The 20,643-nt window shown below is 45.3% G+C and overlaps 1 protein-coding gene across 5 annotated transcripts in view; it reads right to left on the minus strand.

Annotated features, from left to right (window-relative positions):
* CPAMD8 (C3 and PZP like alpha-2-macroglobulin domain containing 8) overlaps positions 1-20,643 on the minus strand; it is a 100,135-nt gene that overhangs the window by 15,143 nt on the left and 64,349 nt on the right. For all 5 annotated transcript variants that reach the window (XM_034754950.1, XM_034754951.1, XM_034754949.1 and 2 more), the window contains exons 36-41: positions 15,175-15,262; positions 8,601-8,675; positions 7,900-8,005; positions 7,701-7,811; positions 6,670-6,882; positions 4,849-4,923 (exon numbers count right to left, since the gene is read on the minus strand). In XM_034754950.1, the coding sequence (XP_034610841.1) occupies positions 4,849-4,923; positions 6,670-6,882; positions 7,701-7,811; positions 7,900-8,005; positions 8,601-8,675; positions 15,175-15,262 (668 nt within the window). The remainder of the gene's footprint in view (positions 1-4,848; positions 4,924-6,669; positions 6,883-7,700; positions 7,812-7,899; positions 8,006-8,600; positions 8,676-15,174; positions 15,263-20,643) is intronic.

The following is a 20,643-nucleotide window of genomic DNA, read 5'->3' on the forward strand; positions in this document are numbered from 1 at the left end:
CTCAGGTGAGTGAGGCATGAGGATGAGGGGTCTGAAAGGAGATGTGGGGTGAGTGGCAGGGAAACTGGGGGGCAATAGGAACAGGGGCACCTGTTAACCCCACATTCTTGCCCCACTATGGATCTGGATGATAGGCAAGCCTTAGACTGGCTGTTTGAAAAACGGATATTTTACTAGCCCCACAGGGGGAAGGCCAGGGGTGGAGGCAAGTGGCTAGTACCTGATCTCAGGGCAGATTAATGTGATGTTTCCACAGACAAACAGCACAGAGGATTGGAACTGACAGTGCAGGTACCCTGATAGCTAAGGGGGGAAAAAAAAAAACATGTGCAGGGCTAACGTTGCCAATGTGTGGATTCTGGGCAATTCCTAGATCACAAGGTTACACATTTTTGGGAGAGCAAGGAGTACACCATGACATGGGGATTGCTAACTACAGGCTGATCTGAGTGGATGCCTGCACTAGCACAATATTTTTCGCACTCTGCAGCAGTGACTTAAAAGGTGGTGATTTACCTGACGTTGTGATGACTCACTCAGGCAGAAATGATCTGGGACTTATTTCTGATGTACAATGTATGAGAGCAGATTTGGACCACATCACAGAAGTATGCCCAGGAGCTGTGATAGTTTTCTCTGATTTGGTTAAGTGTCTGAATAATTGCTACAGTGATGATATGAAAGCTATTATTAGGTGCTGGAAGAACATTAATCAGGAAATTGGAGGGTTCATGGCTGACTGGAAAATGTACTATCTGGCATATAAACATTACAAGCGCTGACACCTCACTGTTCTTGGAGAGAGGGTACATCTATTGGATAGAGCTCAGAGGATCTCTTTCTCAAATATAAAAAGTCAGTATTTTTGAACATATATCCTGTCTGTGATTTGTCTCACTGGCCTTGTCACAAATTCCTCCCCCACCACCCATTTTGACACATGACCAGGAACACCATTCTACAGTAGCTGTAATTGTCCTTCACTACAGGCAATGCATGCAAGTTGGGTTATTGGAGGGGGAAAATAACAGCAACAGAAATGTTTGCATACCAGGGAATGAGGACTTCAAGAAGATGTGTTCCCTGCTTACACTGGGAGGCCTGGGTACAGTAGTGGGGAGGGGACTAGGTTGGAGGGGAATGGGTTAGTGGCAGGGCTGGGGAGATGGGCCAAAGCAGAGCAGGTGGGGTCCTGCTGATGTGTACGTGTGTGGGGTGACTGGCTGGCTTGGTATGATGGTGCAACTACCTAAATGATTACTAACTCCTATCAATGACACAGAGTTAAGATTGCTTGGTGATATGTTGTTGCCTTGTAGAATGCTGAGTTGAGCAAAACTCAAACTTCTGAAAACCAGGGAACACACAGTTAAGGTTGCCCAGGCAGTGAGGGGAAGGAGAATAAATGCAGATGGTGGCAGGGCAGAGGAGAGAGGTTGGTGGGTCAGGTGAGTGAGGCATGAGGCCCATGCAACCTTAACTCTGCCCTCTTTCAGCATTGCACCAATTTGCCTCGTAGACACATATACCTTTACTTTCATAACCCAACAGTTGCTGAAATGTACAAGCTCTTCATCTCCTTTTACAACCTATTCATTCTCAGCCACAGGCAAGGCCGGCGCTTCCATTTAGGTGACCTAGGTGGTTGCCTAGGGCACCAGGATTTGGGGGGGCGGCATTTTGATGCCCTTGGTGCAATTCAGCGGTGGGGTAGTCCTTCCGCGTTCTGGGTCTTCGGCGACAATTCTGCGGCGGGTCCTTCACTTGCTCCGAGATCCGCCGCCAAAGTGCCCCAAAGACCGTGAGCGAGGAAGGACCCCCCCCGCCACGGCCGCAGAATTGCCGACGACGACCGGGAGCGTGGAAGGACCCCCGCCTAGGGCGCCAAAATCCCTGGCGCCGCTCCTGGGCACAGGATTCCACCTAACACTACTAAAGGATAAAAAGGAAAACAAAAAAGGTTGCCCATGCCACCTTCCTGGTGCACCCTTCAAGCAATGTCTCAATATGTACATAGCACATAGTATGAAAGGTTAATGGGACTATAAGATTCAGGGGGTCCATATCCTGGTTTACACTCACACACATGGCCAGTTCACCAGAAAGAATGCCACACAGGTACAATTTATGAACCACTTCACAGCCTTTTACAACTCTATTACACTTACTCACAGGATCCATATCAACCTACACTTTCACTTACCCATAATTAAAGTATAAGAATCCTTTTATATTTCAGCTCACTGTTGACAATATTCTTTGTAATAAAAGCCTTGTCCCCTGCTACTGACAAACTCTACAAAATTTTGCACAGTAATGATGCATACTGCATCCTGAAGGCGCACACGTATCTCTTCCCTTCTTCAAATACAAGAGGATGCAAAACGTAGATCTCCTCTCATCACAATCATAGCTCTGTAACACACCTCAAAGTAGTCCACAGATCTCGCAAGCACATCTTTACCAAGCAGAGTTAACTACTGCATGCACTATTCACCTGACACCAACTACACTCATATTACCTGGAGTTCATGCAGATAACAAATGCTTAGAATGCTCTCCTACCCCAGCTCACTACTGACAATACTCTTTGTAATAAAACCCCTTCCCCTGCTAATTATATAACATACACAATTCTGCAGTGAAATGAAGATACACATGCAGCTCTTCCCTTTGCTCACATGCATCAGAGTCCAAAACATGTATCTCATCATATCATAATCACAGCTCTGTTACATGCCTCAAAGTAATCCCCACATGTCCTCATATCACAGATACACCTTTACCAACGGGACGGGGGACAATGGATTAGCATTCATGACGCATTTCCCGTAAGTAACCAGTTGCAGCTTGTCTGCGGACTGGAGAAACGGATGATCCAACGAGCAGACAGAATTCGAGGACTACCACAACTCTCGGTCAACCGATCAAACGAGTTCCAGACAATGATTCTGAACCAGTTTTGTACCAGAAACTGAATTTGTGCTGCAGCAGAACTTTGGTGGCGTTTTCAAGACAGTTCACAGTGTCAATGTGGGCAGCCACAAACCATGACACACATTGTTGAGGACTGCAAAATGACTCAACTTCCTAGAGATCTTCATGCCTTTAATATTGCTGATAAGAACACTGTGGCTTGGCTTGATTGACTTGAATATGCCAAATAAATAAACCAAGGAGACCCAACCACTGCCTCCACCAGTAGGTATGACTAACACACTGACTGCACATGGATTTCAAATAATTCCCATTGGCTACTGCCAGCTCCAAGGGACCAAAAAAAGATAGGTAGCAGGGGCTATGTTCCCCCCTGCCTTTTTTTGTCCTTTAATAGATGGTGTCCTGTGGGTGAGAGTAAATGGGCTGTGAAAGGAGATGAAGAGCTTATACCTTTCAGCAAATGTGGGGTTATCAGAGTAAAGGTATGTGTGTTAATGGGGCATATTGGGGCATTTCTTGGTTTTCAGAAGTCTGAATTTTGCCCAACTCAGTATTCTGCAAGGCGATAACATACCATCAAGGAACCTTAACTCTGCATTAACATAGTTGGGTTTTTTTGCCCTTAAATAGAATATGTTTGTGTTTTTTCCTTGTGTGAATGTTTTAAAGGATTCAGATGCAATTGGAAGAAAGATACAGAGCAGACCAGATTTACACAGCTTAGAAAAAAACAAGCATCCATCTCACTTACTCTTATGGAGAATCAATTGATTTATCCAGAGAGAGTGAGTGTGAGCATGACACACATTGACTAGATCAGTTTGCAACTCCCCAGGTGAGGTCACCTGTGGGAACACTCAAAACAGAATATCCACCATGTTTATATATCTTGAAAAGCTGCCCAGTAGCTTTTGCTGAGCAGGGGAAGGGCAGGGAACATGAGGGGGCTGGATATATGCTGGTCTGAGCATCAGTGCCAGGAGAACATGGGAGAGGGAGGGGGACACAGCTTCTGTCCATTTACTTCTCACTCTACAGAAACTATTTGATTTGTTGGGAGAGTTTGAGCCCAAGGAAGAATTGTTGAGTGGAAAGCAGCCAGGAAAAATCCAGTCCAGTTTATTTTCTAGAAACGGTGTGACACAACTACTCTATTGACCCACCTCCAATGCTTCCTCACAAGATTTATTGTAACTCATGAGCAAGTTTGACATATAAATCTTGGGGAAAAAAATTCCCATAAATAAAAGCACCAACTGAAAAGAGCAGCCAGCTTTCTCAATTCATTCAAACCTAGTAAAGTGGCAGCTCCTTCCCACTCCCCTTCACCTTGCACTTATTAAGGCCATTTACCCCAGATAGAGGCTTTAATAACAGGATCAGAGCAGCCATCTGAAAAGTTTAACAGAATAGTTAAGGATAAACTTGATTCAGCTGCAATCTCCAGGGTTCCTGCAAATGGTCCAGCTGGCACCAAGTCCCCCTGACTCATTTGCTAGGACAAACTACACCAGTCTGATCTCAAATGGGAAGTTTTCAGTTTAACACTGCTAATGAGATGCTATGACAGCTGCTGAATACAAGCTCCCCATATCCCAGGGTTTGGTGTTCACCTGCCCCTCTCCATACATAACTAGCTGCCATTAAATCTCAGGCTCCCATGTGCACTGAAGGCAGCACATGTTCATTTTTTCAAAACGGGACAAGAAGAGCTAGGCTTGCATTTGTGGATTCATTTGGTTTAAATTCTCCTACCGTCTCACTTTTTCTAACTTTCAGATTTTCTACCTAGTTTTTGCATTTTTTTGCAAGATGCAAAAAAAGTACTCGAGTCACTTATTCTTAGTGATCAGCTTTAACCTTATCGAAGAAAAAGGGTCTTAGATCAATCTAAAGACAAGACAATACCTGCAGGAGTTTGTTGAATGCTAGGCTGCTCAATTCCATGGAAATGTGTTTCTCTTTCTTCTGGCAAATTCTTGGCTGTAGAAGGAAATGATACAATTGCCACAATGTTGGTTACAGAACCACTAGAAAATGTTTCAGTTCCCCATGATTAAGGACGGAGAAAGTTCTGGGGATTTTTTTTTTTTTTAGTTGATGGCAGTTTCGTGGGTAAATGTTCAAATTTCACAGAATATGCATGGCTGCCAAGTCCCCGTCCCCACCCTGAACTGTTGTGATTTTCCAACAGAGGGAGAGTGGGAATTTCCTTTTCTGTTTCCTCTCTGAGGCTGTGGCTAATTGTGGGCGGTTAGTGGGCCAGCCCTAACCTATGGAGTAGAGGGGACAACAGGATGTCTCACCAACAACCAAGGTGAGGAACAAGGGTGTGGAGTGAGAGCCAGATCAGCATGTGCAGATGAACCACATGGTGCCAGCCCAGCCCGCGGCAGGGATTGGAGCCTGGCTCATTCTGTCCTCAGCTCTGGCCCAGGTCGCCCCTGCTGCTTCCTCTCTGCCCTACTGTTGCCCTCACAGCCCTTGGGGAGACACCTCAGTGCTATCTGGAAAGGAGTGGAGACCGGAATCAATTCCCACACTGTAACCAGCACAGTATTCAGCACTGCCACCACTTAGAACACAGGCAGGTCGGTGTATGTGTGTGTGTGTGGGGGGGGGGGGGATTGCTATGGTGTGAGGGGGCCCTCCCCCACCAAGGGGATAAGGGTGGTGGGATGGAGCCGCCTCAGTTCCTAGCCAGCTGGCACAGTGGTGTCTCCCTAGGGTTGCCAACTCTGATTGGATATATTCCAGGAGGTTTCATCACAATACATAATCTGTAATTAAAGATTAATCTTTAATTTCTGGAGACTCCAGGACAATCCTGAAGGGTTAGTAACCCTATGTCTCTCCTCCAGGCCTGCAGGGGCCACGGTGAAGTGGGCCAGGCCAGGGCTCCTAACTGCCATGTTGTCAGTGCTGACCCGCTCTCCCCGCTGGCCATACAGGAAGCAGCGGTTGGCAGCTGGCGCTGAGGATGAAGTGAGCCAAGTCCTGATCCTTTGCCCAGGTAGGACTGGGCCGGACCAGATTCAACCATATGGTGCCATCTACACACAGTTGGCTGTCTCTGCTCATCCAGGTGGCGTTCATCACCTTGTCCATTGTTGAGGACACCCACCTGCCCATCACACCCACCACTTCACTGCCTGCCTCTGGCATGGGACTGGCCCGCTAATGCCCCATGAGCAGCTGTAGCCTCAGTAGGGAGGTAGAAGCAGGGATACCCATCTCTGCTTCCTCACTGTTGGAGAACAAATCACAGTATTGGGCTAATTCTGGGATTTCTGTGCAGTCCACGGAATCATGATTTTCACAGTGCCCTACCCATGATCCAGCACAGTTCGTCAAATTGCCACATTGCACCTGATGAAAGCACATGGGAAATCTTTCAGAGATCTCTCACAGGGCTCATTTATAGCTGGAGACATCACTCTGGATGAATATAAATGGAGCTACTGAAATTCCTTGAGGTTCTTTTTGACTGGTCCTTGAGATATGCAAACTGTGACCATTTCAGCACAGCAGGAAACTGCCAACTCTACCGAATGCAAGGACCAGCTCATGTGTAGGACACGGAGCTACCTTTTCACTTTTGGAGATGGAATTCAAATCCTCCACTTGTCCACATCAGACACAATTTAATCAGCAGACCTTGTTCAGGACAGGTTGTGGATTGCCTTGGCTAACTCGTAACACCAGAACAGGAAACTGAATGAAACTTACAGGCAGAACATTGAGACATAGGTATCTGCTCTATCCTTGTATTATTCCTGCAGGATGCTACCTCCATCTGGCAATGGTTCTGATAAATCATCCCATCTGATCCACACACTGGGTCCCCATCATAGCCACAGTCCCGGGAGCACATGCACTGCTCAAAATACTCATCTTCTAAACAGCCAAAAACATTGTTGCATGGCCCAGAGTGAACAAAACCTGAAATGCAAGCAGGAACATCAGAAGCAGAGGAAAGAGGATATTTGTATTGTTTTTTTCTTGTGCTTCCTAGACATGTTTTTTTTTTCCTTTATAAAAATTCCCTGCAGCTTCTCAACAGGAGTTTATGAATTTACTGAAGCTGTGGGAATAGACTAGCCGCTCTGGAATAGCAGCAATGGCTGTAATACTTCAAGTCTGTATATGGTACCGCTCCCCCCCACACACACCAATTTGGGCATCACATGGGACAGAAAGAAATAGCTAGTCTTGGAAGAAGTTATTGTCATGGCAGACACATGAAACTACTCTGTCTTTCTACATAATTAACTTGTGGAACTCTCTGCCACAAGTTATTATTGAGGTCAAGAACTTAGGATAAAAAAATCGCAACATTTATATGAATGAATAATAGCAGCATCCACAATTAAGATAAAAGATTAAGAAAATTATAAGGGACATAAGGCTTCATTTTCAGTGCATAACCCAACCAATAACTGACAGAGATCGGGAGGAAACTTCTCTCATTAGGAGATTATTCCATAATTGTACATTACTTGTCCTTCTGGGAAAAAAAAAAAGCAACATGTACTAGCTACTGATGGTGACAGAAGACCAAATTAAATGCACCATTGGTCTGATTCACTGTAGTCATTTCTATGCTCATCACAGGCATTTAAAAACTACCCACTACTGAAGCCTCTAGACACTGAAATAAACCTCTTTTTAAAGCCCCACTCTCAGTTCTGAATTCCCAAGCTATACACCTTTTGGATTCCGCGTTCAGAGATTGCCAGCTCATCTTTGCTGCAACTTACCAACCCAATGATTGGCTGAGCTTTCCACCTCATTGCACGTTGGCCCATCACAGAGCTCCCGAGCCAGGGGGCTGTTTTCACTCACATTGTAGAAACGAGTTGCTTCAAAAGCTACAGAGCAGCAAGAATGACAAATTATGAACAAGCCATGCGGCTAGGGCTTTAGCATTAGCAAAATCCAAAGACAAACAGCACATACCTGGCTCATAGTAATCATACACTTTGATGGGGACAGGGGCAGTTTTCCCAACGATATACTCTCTGAAGGCTTGAAATTTTACACAGGTCATGCACTGGCTAGGAATCTGCACAAAGGGCATAAGAGTTTTAGTTTAACATGGTCTGCAGTTCTAAAAGTCAGTGGAGTAAGCCAGCTGCTTAATGTTATACAGTGTGCACCATTTAACTCAACTCTCACTGTGCTAGATACCTGCACTAACCAAGGTACCTTCCAATACCAAGCTGTTTACTGTGCTGAGACAAGTGTGGCATCAAAACACAGATCAATAAGATACAGGTCTAGCTGAGTCCTGTGTAAGGCACATCCTGCACTGGCGGCAGTGTGTCACCGCCACAAACTCAGCCAGGCAGCTGAAACCCAAGCTGTGTTCTCTGGCTTGTGCATCAGCATCATCAATCATAAACTGTTCTGCAAATGGAATTTAGTTAAAGATTCTGTGGCATATGAGCAAGGCAGAAAAGACACCAGCTCCCTCTCCCAGGTATGCACTGATTTGCAGGCCTGATCAAAGTCTGATTAAAGTTTGTACTGAGATCCTCATCTGCAAGGAGCTATCAAAGGCAAAGTATTTGTTATTTTATTTAAGCCTGATCCACTGATCATTTCTCTCTCCTTATTCTAACATAGAAAAATAATAAAATCATACACAAAGTCATTACCTCATCAAAATAAAAAAGGATTTTTCTTCCATCAACTTCATATCTTTTTAATCCAATTTGCTTGTTCATTAATAACTGGAAGGAAATGAAGAGGTTTATCATAAACTCATTTTATGGAAAATATTTTGCAGTCAACAGAAAAACAAAGCTTTCCAAAGTGCTTAGGAAACACCTGATTAGAACCTAAAGAAAACACAACTTCTCTCTGTTGGAAAATTACCTCGGAGGATGAGGTGCTGGTGGTCTAGCAATCAGGGTCACAGGTGCCTCCAGATAAACCAGGAGGAAATGAAGTTTGTGTTTTTCTGATGCGATCTGTCTATGGTGTGAAGTGTCCTGTGAGGTGCAACCTGTTATGGTGCAGCACTTGCTAGTTACTGGGGGCTATGCTTATCCCCACAGGAACTCATCTAATATTTCATCCATAATCTAACTGAGTAGCTCCTGGATTATTTTCAGTACCAAGGCTCAAGCAGGACCCCAGACACCCCAAAACACTTGCTAGAGTGCAGTCTCTTGTTTACACTCCCTCAGTCTGCCAGGGAATTATACTGATGGACCGCACTGGGTATTAAAGGCCCCCTCCCTCCATTGCTGCTGGCTCAAACAACTCAAAACATTCTTCTACCAGGAAAATTAATCCTTACATTTGAAAAGAGCAGCCATCTGAAAGAGCCCTCGAGATAAGGAGGTCAGGCCAAGCCCCTACTATTCACCTTCTCTACCTCTAGAGCCACAGGGAATCGCAGTACACATTGTGCTAGCCAGGCACCTATGCTTATTCTGCACATGCTCATCAATTACTGTACTGTGATGATCTGCACACACTGGGGATTTCAGAGCAAGACCCACACCTAAAGTGCTGGCTCCCTGAAATCCACGTCATCTGGCGTTGTTCATCATTGTCCCGAGAGCTGTTCTCCCTGTGCTGTGTGTGCAGCAGGATTACTACCCTTATGGAAAAGTTCAAGAGAATTTATCGGAAAATAACATGACTATTGAATGAATGAGCCATTCCACAGAAACAGATAACTATATCCCTACTACAGAATGCTATAGGATGCCTCAAAGGTCCATAGAAAGGGTCTTGCTCCCTGTTAAATTCTATAGGTTTAAACCATTTCTAATCAGATTCCTATTAAATCCACTGGAGTGATGTCCAGTGGATTAGAAGAAGTCTGGATGCTTGGGTTCTATTCCCAACTGTGCTCTGTGTGATTTTAGGCAACTCCCTTAACCTCTCTGTTGATCCATTTGTGATATGAGAACAATATTTTTCATACAACTCTTAAAATACTATTCCTAAAGTGCTTTGAGAACCCAGGATTAATGCCCAATGGAAGGGACGGCAAGGCATTATTATTATTTGTTAAGAGATACAATGTGGGGCTACAAGCACATGCACTGTAATTCACCCAACCTGCTACTAATATTTGTAGCTGTGAATTTCTTTAGTGTGCTGCTTAGAGCTGTAAAACCCTGCACACAGCTTCCTGCTATTACTGTAACAAGAAAAGGAACATGTGTTTAAGTCCCACACAACATGGAAAGGGCCAATTTAATTTGTCCGTATAATTTTAGGGGCCTGGTGGTGGCTGTTATTACTCAGCCATGGACGGCTGCAGACAGCCCTTTTATGAGGGCTCGGTGAGACTGGCGCCACCGGGAAATGCTCTGCTCAGCTAAAGTTGCATTTTTTTGGTGAAGTTTGATATGCCAGCCTGTGGTGACCCCTGACCTTGTCGACACCCAGCACTATTAGGAGGATTTGTTGCTACACAGTAAGGGGGGCTGCCTCTTCATTAACCATCCCCATCCCCAGAGCTCCATGGGAATCCCCTCTGTGCACACTATTCCCTTGTGAGTGCAAACACCTAACAAGGAAACCTGATTTATAAAAACCCCTTGGACATGGTGGTAAGTGCATGGGGTGGGGGAAGAGAGTGGGAGCAGCAAGAAAACACAGAGATAGGAATGTCTTGGGTCTCTAATGACAAATAAAGTGGTCCAAACAAGAGGCACATTTTGGGCTATGTGTTAAAAAGAGCAGCCTCCTTTTGTAGGCACAATTTGCATGCACATTTTGTGTCACAATGAACTGCAAGTGCATATCTGTGCAATGCGTCCCAGTGCTACAGGTGTGAGAATTGAGATCTCCACCTACAGTTCATTTTTGTGGGTGCAAATTGCACCTGCAGAAAGGGAGACTGGGCCACAGACCTTTGCAAATTGCTCCCTGAAGGAGTTATATCTTTTAGCTGCATGACTCCTTTTATCTCCAGTGGGAATCACTCAGCTGCAGCCCAGAGAGGGCTGTGGGAATGGACTGCTCAGCACCTTCTCCCGTACAAACAACTTTTTCCCCAGACAGGGGTGCTGTCTGCAGAGTGTTTGGTTCACAGAACTTGCAGACTGGTTGAATTTGAATCAGCTCCTGGGCAGTACGAGCTATGCAAATCGCAGTGCTGCTTCCAAAGGCAAGAGGATGGAGCTGCCCGGAGTTAAATCTCTCTCAGCACAGATGTTTCATGCTCTGGGTGCTTCACGGGTTCAATCTTCACATCAAGAAGCAAGTGTAATCAACTCTCCCCCTGCCCCCCCCAGCAATAGGGAAAGAAAATTATCTGTTACTCTATGGAACCAGCATCTTAAAGGGCATACCCCTCCCTCCACTCCCAAACAACAATAGACCATTGGTGAACTGAGATCCTTTACTGCCTCCCCTTCCTAACAGAAACCCTGGGGGCACTGGGAACAGGGGAGATCAGATCTAGGGAAAGGGGAGATGGGAAAGGCCACCACAAACACATTTGTTTATAGGGAAGAAGCAAAGACAGACCTTTGTGCCCAGTGCTTGAGAAATGCCTGTTTGTGCCTAATGTGTTGGAGAGATCATTCAGCTGTGACAGGGGAGGGATATTAAACTCGCATACAATGCTTCCCAGATATTAATGTATTTAACAATACATCCAGTGTGGGTCAGTCTTTGACCCCTTCTCTACTCCAGCTTGGATATGTTCCCCATTTTGTTCTGTTCTGTTTTGTCCCCCAGGATGCACGTCAGCATTTGGAATGGCCTCGACATTGGCATGAGGGTGCTAAATGGGACACCCGAATCCCTGAGGTTCCACGTGTCTCAGATATTCTGTGGCAGATTTGTGGTGCAGTGCCCAAAGCTTGTTATGACCACCCACTGGAAGCCTAAGGCCTTTCTGACTCATCCATCATTAAAGTGCCTGGGTGCTGAACAGAACAGTTAGCATGTACAGGCCACTTCACATGTGCCATGCACTGTGCGATTATTAACTAATTGCCAGAGTAGTCATTCCTGTGAGGCAAGTAAGTATTATCCTTATTTTACAGATGAAGGATATTGGGGCACAGAGAGAAGAAGTGACCGGCTAAGATCACACAGTGAATCCGTGGGGGAACTGGGATTAAAACTCAGGAGTTCCTGATTCCTAGATCAGTGGTTCTCAACCAGGGATCCAGGGCCCCCTGGCAGGGTGCAAACAGCTTTCAGGGAGTCCACCAAGCAGGGCCAGTGTTAGATTTGCTGGGGCCAGGGCAGAAAGCTGAAGCCCCGCCATGCGGCACTGAAGTCTGGGGCCCTGAACTCTGCCACCTGGGTCTGAGGTCGAAGCCTGGGCAATTTAGCTTTGCGGGGCCCCCTGTGGTGTGCGGCCCTAGGCAACAGTCTTGCTTGCAACTCCCTAATGCTGGCTGTGGCTTTTATATGCAGAAAAAAGTTGTTGTGGCACAGGCAGGCCGTGAAGTTTTTATAACTTGTTGGGGGAGTCTCAGAAAGAAAAAAGCTTGAGAACCCCTGTCCTAGATCATGGTACATCCACTCTGGCGTTAACCACACATCAAACTACTAGTAAAGCTGGCTTTATTCAGAATGAGTGAAATTCACCCCGAGCAGAGTGCCAGCATAAACCACTAAGTCTTGATGGTGTGAGTACTGAACAGGCCCTGCGCTGGGCCTCTGTTCAGGATTGGAATTGCTCCTACTTTAAAACTCTCGACCTATAGCTCTGTGCAGAACAAACCTCACTAATTCATTCCCTCCATGTACTAGAGAAACACTTGGCTGGCACAGCCATGAAATCAGTCTAATACCAGAACACAATTCTCTTGGCCAAAACCATTCTAGGATTAACTGACACATAAACCTTGCAGCCTCCAGAAAGTGTCAGCACCTGAAACCCCAAGAGGAAAATCCACCCCAGCAGCTCATTCCAATGTTCCTGTGCTGTGGGGAGGCGCAGGTTAGGCCAACACAGTGTGTCCTGGGTCCTGAGAGCTCCTACTGCTTCTTTAGCTGCATCAGGCCCTACCAGGAATATAAGGAGCCCCTGGGGTTGGCTTCTTAGCCCAATATGCCAGTGCTTTCTAGTGTTTCACTCCTTGCTTTTCCTGGACCTCTCTCAGACTCTTTTATACTATTTGCTTCGATTGCCCTTTTCAGTAACATATTCCAAAGATTTAGTCCCATTTGTGTAATGCAATTCTGTCCAACAGAGGAGCGCTCGCACTTCACTCCTAGTGTTTGATCCCCTCTCCAGTGTGAACAATTTATCGTTAGCAACAATCAGTCCCTTCCATTATTTTTGAAACCTCAGAGCCTCCTCTTCTGCAAAGAGAATAAGCCCAGCAACTCCCTTAGCCCTCACAGCTGGTATTCTCTCCATTGATCTGTATGTGCCCCCTTCAAAGTAATAGCCTCCTTCTTTCAGAACAGTATCATCTCATTTATTTGTCATCCATCCCTCTGGCTAACAGAGAGGAGGTCCTGACAGTGATTCCAACTGGGAATGTTACTATCTGCTCTAAAGCTGCCCTGCATCTCCTGGTCCTAAGCCAGTTTTCCACCCATATCCTTTTGCCTTTACTTATAGCACTTCACAGGAAGTAATCCAAACGTAAACCAAGACCAGCATAGGCCCCTCAGTTATTTCCTCACTATCTTTCACACAGCAATATGGAAGACTCCTGTTGGTGATATTTCCTTATACTGACATGCAACCTCCCATTACCTATAGGCAACTTATGTACTACCCACACATCCTCTGCAGTCTGTGAAAAAGAAACAGAAGAGAGATTCAACATTACTATCTCTAAAGCAAGGACTCTAAGGTTGCCTACAATTTGACCTGGGTTTTCCTGCACTTTCTACTCTGCTTTAGGCATTTATGATTGTTCCTCTTGTTGCAGGGGAAAGAGAGAATCCCAGACTCAGGAATTAGCTGGTAAGTGAAAGAAAACTTAATTTTCAAATGCATATATTTAAAACACAGCAGATTGGACATTCCAAGGGTGCACACACACTGTATCCTGCTACCCATATTTACAAAACCTTTTCCGTTTTCTTTTAAAGTAAATGCTCCATGCATTACAGGCACATATATCTGCACAAAAACAAGTATACATGCTCCCCTAATACATAAAAGGTCAAATTCTATTCTCAGATACTAACAAACAATCTCACTGGCTTCAGTGACTCAAACTGCAGCCCTCTGAAGATGCACATAATGGCTTCATCTTCACTGGGGGGGGGAAAAGGTGCATTCTCAACTCAAATTAACTAACTTGAGGTACAATCCTAGTGAAGACAAGGCAGTTTATAGTCTTCACGTGAGTTAGTAAGTCAGATTAAACTGCCTTGTCTTCAGTAGAATTGTACCTTGTTAAAAGCAACAGAGGGTTGCATCTGAAGAAGTGAGGTTCTTACCCACTAAAGCTTATGCTCCCAGTACTTCTGTTAGTCTCAAAGGTGCCACAGGACCCTCTGTTGCTTTTTACAGATTCAGACTAACACGGCTACCCCTCTGATACTTGTACCTTGTTAGTTAACTTGAGTTATGAACACAGCTTTTTCCCCCCAAAGAAAAGACAAGGCCATTAAAGGAAGAGGTCTGTTGTGTAGAGAAATTCCTGATTAGCTCTTTTGCTGTTTCTCAGAGATAGCATGTTAGTTTCTTTTCTCTCTTCAGATAGAGCATCACTAACAATTTTATTTATAAAATCAAAAAGCAATGAAAACAGTGTAATGCTGCAACAAAGCCTAAAGTGAATCTGAAGATTGTAGTTCCTCCCTTCTAGAGGGCTGGCTGGGCAAGAGGCACATTCTGTCCACCTCAGTTTGGCTTGCAATAAACATGATGTTCTCCCAGAAAAAAAAATTCCAAGACACAGAGCCTCCAATGAAATCGAATCCAGATGTTGGAGATAATACAGCCCCTAAGAAGCCATAAACAGCTCCTGTTGGAGCACATTTTCACTTCAGCTTTTCCAAATGAGTCTCATTTAATTACCATGAGCCATGCACAGTAATAAAGGCTTATTTGGCTGAGTTAGGTAAATTTGTTAATCTTACTCAGAACATCTGTTTCCCCACTTCAGATAAATATTTTCTGACAAGTGAAATCTCCAACCCTCTGATTTTAATTATATCTCTTCTCACATAATATGGCATTTACCTCCGCAAGCGCCTCAAAGGGAATCCCCGCTAATGAAAGAGCCAAGGCCAACTCCTAAGCACATGGTCTGCACTCTGATCACAACATCTTACCTGCTCCAGGCTCTCAATATCTGCTCGGAAACCTGAGAACAAGGGCACCTCCAAGACAGCCATGTTTGACGATCCCGAATGCAGCCACCTTCCCAGGGGGGATAAAAAGAGAGAGAATAAAGTTAGGAGCGGAGTTAAACCATACCTGGAGCAGTTGGGGATGAAGCAGACTTGAGTTTTATAAATGCTCCTTGTGACAGGCTGGACCCCACTTCTGGGATGCCACCTGATATGCTGGGGTTTAACTGAGCCTCCCCTGCGCAATCAGCCTGGGTTCCCTCTCCCTGCTGTGCTGAATTAGGCTCTCTTGTAGCACACACACAGGTAGGGCCACACCCTGCTGCAGACACAGACTTAAGTCAGTTCTGCGTGAGAGGGCTCCCTCCCCCGGCACTCACGTGTCCATCCCTTTTGGGAGACAAATACAAAATACTACTGTCTTGCACTGAATATAAATATTTGTACAGCGCAAGCTCATAAAATTCACCCTCTTCCTCAATGTGAAGAGCGATGTGTATGACTTCTTGCCCCCCCTTTAGAAATTACAGAAATTGGGTTTAATAATAAACAAAACAATTTTTATTAACTACAAAAGTGAAATTTAAGTGAATATAAGAGATAACAGACAGAACAAAGCAGATTACTGAGCAAATAAAACAAAGTGCGCAAGCTAAGATCAATATACTTGAGAAACAGGTTACACAATGTAATTCCTTACCCTAAATATTATTTTAGTCAGGTTGCAAAGTTTCTGTGGTTCAGAATTCCAGTTATATTTCTTTTCAGACTGGACCCCTGTCTCAGTTTGGACTCCCCCTGCCGCCTTCCCTTCAGGTGGCTTTAGCACTCTTCTTGGGCAAACAGGCCATGGAGAGGAGGAGTCCTGTTTGCCTTCCTCCCCATCCTTAAATAGGATTTACATAAGACGGGAATCCTTTGTTTCCCAAACTTGACACACACACCCTTCCCTTCCAGTGGAAAATTATAAATAGTCCCAGGTAATGTTTAGTATCAGGTGACAAGACCACCTGACCTAGTAGCATCACAGTTAATCCGCCCCCCCCCCCCCCCGGAGGGAGAGAGATTAGTATCTTCATGGTTTTGTTGTTCCTTCCTGATGGCTCATCAAATTTGATGGCCTGTCCTCTGGTGGGTGTCTTCCCAATACACCTCCAGTTGTAATTGTTACATAGTCCATATTCCTAACTTTAGATACAGACATGATACATGCATACAAATTGAATAATCACATCCCAGTAAATCATAGCCTTTCCAAGGATACCTTACAAGACCCATCTTTCATTAAGTATATCTCAGTTATGTTATATCCATATTATAAGCATATTTCCATAAAGAATATGGAGTGTAACGTCACACTCCTCTCTGCTTTTGCTAGCCAAAAATTAAGTGCAGCCCATAGAGCACAAAGATGTGGGAAGGCAGGCAGAAGAGGACGAGGAGGAGAAGGATACAGTCTATCATGGGGCTGCTAGACTAATTTATTAATTATTGGACATCACTGGGCAAGTGCGCTGCTGACAGAGGGAAATGGCCCCTTGTGGGAGGAAATGCTCCTGCTTCTCCCTCAAGTGACCTGCTGGGAATGGGTTAAGGCATAAGAAAGAGTAGTGCCTGGATTGGTGACCTTGGCACACATGTGCAACGTTTATTGCAAACAAGAAACAATGCAGAAAGGTAGCTCAGACATGCAGCAGCTTTGCACAGACCCACTTTTGTGGATGGGGGGCATTCTAGGCACTAACAGGGCCTCTGAATCCCTCTCCCCAGCCCTGCACTTAGCTATCAGGGTAATGGGTAATTAAAAATACACAGACTCGCTTCAGATAATGCCCATGTCTTGTGACCCTGGACAAGATGGAAATTCAGCCACCTCTACATGGAATAACTCAGCCTGAGGGTCACCACTTGCAGAACTTCATGATACAATCCAAAGCTCTTATTGAGCGTCACAAACATAAACCGCAAGGCTCTGGGCTTTATCTGCGGCTCTGTAAATAAAAAAGCATGGCCATATCTTAAAGGAAATGCAGACACACTGGGCTCAATGTGATATACATGAAAAGTGCCTAAGGGCACATCTACACAGCAAAAAAACCCCCAAACCAAAACAAAAAAACAACCCTGCGGCAGCGAGTTCCAGAGCCCACATCAACTGACTTGGTCTTGCGTTATGGGGCTAAAAATAGCATTGTAGACACTCTCACTCAGGCTGGAGCCTGGGCTCTGGAGCCTGGGCTTTGAAACCAGCGAGGGGGGAGGGTCTATGTCCCCAGGCTCCAGTACAATCAGGAACATCTACACTGCTATTTTTACCCCTGTAGCGCAACCCCCATGAGCCAGAGTCAGCTGACCTAGGCTCTGAGACTTGCTGCTGTAGGTTTTTGTTTGTTTGTTTGTTTGGCTGTGTAGGCGTATCCTTAGAGAGTGAGCTCCGATGGTTAGAAAAGAACAGGTATGGCATGGACAGAGGCAGTGCCAGCTTCCTCACTGCCAAAGTGATTTGCCCAGCAGAGGTGACAGGCTGGTTAACCCTCCATAGCCAGTTTAGTCCTTAGCTTCTCTGCTGTGTCTGCCAATGAGGATACTGATTAGTGCCAAGTGAGATGAGGACACATAAGACCCTAAATGGCCTTTCCCCGACATGGCCTTTGGGGCTGGAAGTGGTTAATTGGGGTTAAAGGAATTCATATCCCATTACCAGGTCAATCCTGCTTGTCCAGAACTTTCTATAAACAGTTGGTTAGGAAACCTTGTTCCGAAGTGGAGACATGGTTGGCTACAATTCATTTGACGGGAAGTGCTGAAGCCCAGTAAACCAAGGGGCTGAACTGAAACACTGAGCTACATCTTAAAGGTGACTGCAGAGGGGAAAGCAAATGAGTGTGTTTTTTCCCTTTGCTTTTTATCATACGAATTTGGATCCTGTCTACTCTGGGGGACTCTATGGTGACTGGAGAACTGGGGACATATCATATCACAAACGAGCAAAAACTACACACTGTGGAAGGGAAGATTTTTAGTCTAGTTAAAACTGGTATTTTGTAAACATCCAATTCATTCCAATGCCTAATTGACACCTAGAGAAGAGAGTGTCTTTGTTATTATGTAAAAAGCAACAAAGGGTCCTGTGGCACCTTTAAGATTAACAGATGTATTGGAGCATAAGCTTTCATGGGTGAATGCCCACTTCATCAGACACGGCTACCCCTCTGATGTTTGTTATTATGATTATTATTAATAATTATTTGTACTACTGTAGTGTCAAGGAGCCCGAGCCATGAACCAGGACTCTGCTGTGCTAGGCGCTGTACAAATACAGAAAAAAAGATGGTTCCTGCTCCAAAGAGCTTACAGTCAAACATCCTCACTTGTTCAAATAATGTGAGAGAGCTCACTATGCACATCATCCTCCGCAACATCAATGAGGCCTCCAGCAAAGCCAGGGAAAACAAAGCTTGTCATTCCTCATATTTCTATGGTAAAACACAAGCAGATGGAGGAGAATCCTTCCAATCCATTGTATGTTACAAAGAGAGCAGATGCTCATTGATTTCAATTCCTCACTGCATGGAAGCAGTGGCACTATTGCAACAAGAAGATTGGTGCAATTACGATTTAGACCCAGCTAACTCCTCAGAGAGAAAGTGGCATTTCCTGTTCCAGTAGAGCACTCTCTTTTCTCTAAATTCATATATTCATTCAGTCTCGCCCCAAAAAGGAAATGTCCCAAGGATTCCATCTGAGCACTTGACTCCTCAAAATAAACAATTTTCCTCTTGTGTAACAACTCCAGCTTGATTCCCATTGCTACCCTTATAAATGCCCCCCCCCCCCACCTTCAAGCTCTACAGAGGAAGTTAAAGAACATCTTTACTGGGAGACTAAGGGGCAGGGAAGATCTCATTTGCTTTTGTTTGTTGTCCAAGACTTCAATCTCCTCAGACTGGGCTTCCTTTCAAATTTCTGTCTTTGCTCCAGCAATTCCCATGGCAGAAGTTTCAGAAATGACAGCAGAAAGGTTGTGTTGATGCAAGGCAGCCTCCTTAGTTACAGACATCTTCAATGAACAGATGAAGAACTTTTCAAACTTGCCTCCCCACAAGATGCTCATGCAATAGCAGAGTCAGGGCCTGCCGACATTAAGTAACCACATGATGTAGCTACACTGGTGCAAACCCCTGACACAAATGTGCTGCATGAGTGCAAACAGGGCTGGATCCAGGGTTTTGGTCGCCCCAAGGAGCCAAAAAAAAAAAAAAAAAAAAAAAAAAAAAGCCATGATCGCGATCTGCGGCGGCAATTCAGTGGGAACTCCTTCGCTCCGAGCGGGAGTGAGGGATCGACCACTGAATTGCCGCCGAATAGCTGGACATGCCACCCCTCTCCGGAGTGGCCGCCCCAAGCACCTGCTTGCCAGGCTGGTGCCTGGAGCCGCCCTGAGTGCAAAGCAGAGCTGGTACTGGAACCACTCTATCTGGTAAGATACTGGTGCAGTTATACAGAGACCAGTTAACTCAACAGGCCTGAGAAATGCCGCCTTCTTCCACTGATCATAAACACACAGCTCCCAGTGCCAGGAGGGCAAAGCAGCAGGTGAAAACCTCTGAACCAGGGAGAGTTTGCTAAAGAACCTGGACAGGCTCTTGTGGTTACACAGAACTGGCCAGACAATTTTCAGGGTCCCCAGCAAAATGCGGCAGTGGAGGTGCCTGAGACTCAGACATTGCTGCTAGAGGGAGGCATAAAGCTGGCTTGTGAAATGCAAGTCTATGTGGGGGCCAGACCTGGGGATCTCATGGGTCCTTGGCATTCATTAACATCATGACTGCCAGCAACATAGCATAAGAGCCAGAAAGAAGGGTTTGGTGAGTTTAGAGATGACAGAGTCCTATCTTTGTTTGGAGTCACTCTGACAGATTGTTTTCAGGACTGTATCCAATATCTGTGTTTAACTCTTTGGCAGGGAGGAGGTGGCAGCAGACAGGGAAGCACAGACATTCCCATTGCTATGATGAGGCACTGAGTGACTGTGCTGCTGCTGCTGAGATTTAGGGCATCCAGACCAGAGAATTCTTTAACCGCTAGAACCCCAGCACCTGGCATATTGGAAATGGAAATGCAAGAGGGTTATGAAGATTTGGGGAATTTTCAGTTTTATCTGCTGGACACTTTGACATTTGTAAATGCCTCCTCACTCTCGCTCTGGGCTTCCCTTCCCTTCAGTCTGCCCTACCACAAACCTCCTTGTAACCAAAGCAATCTGTTGACAGTAGGGGCAGGATTTCAAGCTGAGGGTGAAAGTCTGGTGGATTCAGCACAGGAAAGAGTCAGGAGAGCGAGGTTCTATTTCCTGTCCCTGCAACTCACTCATTGTAACACTACAGGCAAGCCTCTTCCCCATGCCTCAGTTTCCCAATCGATAAAATGGGGATAAGGCTGCTGACAGCC

This window comes from Trachemys scripta, chromosome 22 (assembly GCF_013100865.1).
Source record: "Trachemys scripta elegans isolate TJP31775 chromosome 22, CAS_Tse_1.0, whole genome shotgun sequence".
Taxonomy (NCBI): Eukaryota; Metazoa; Chordata; order Testudines; family Emydidae; genus Trachemys; species Trachemys scripta.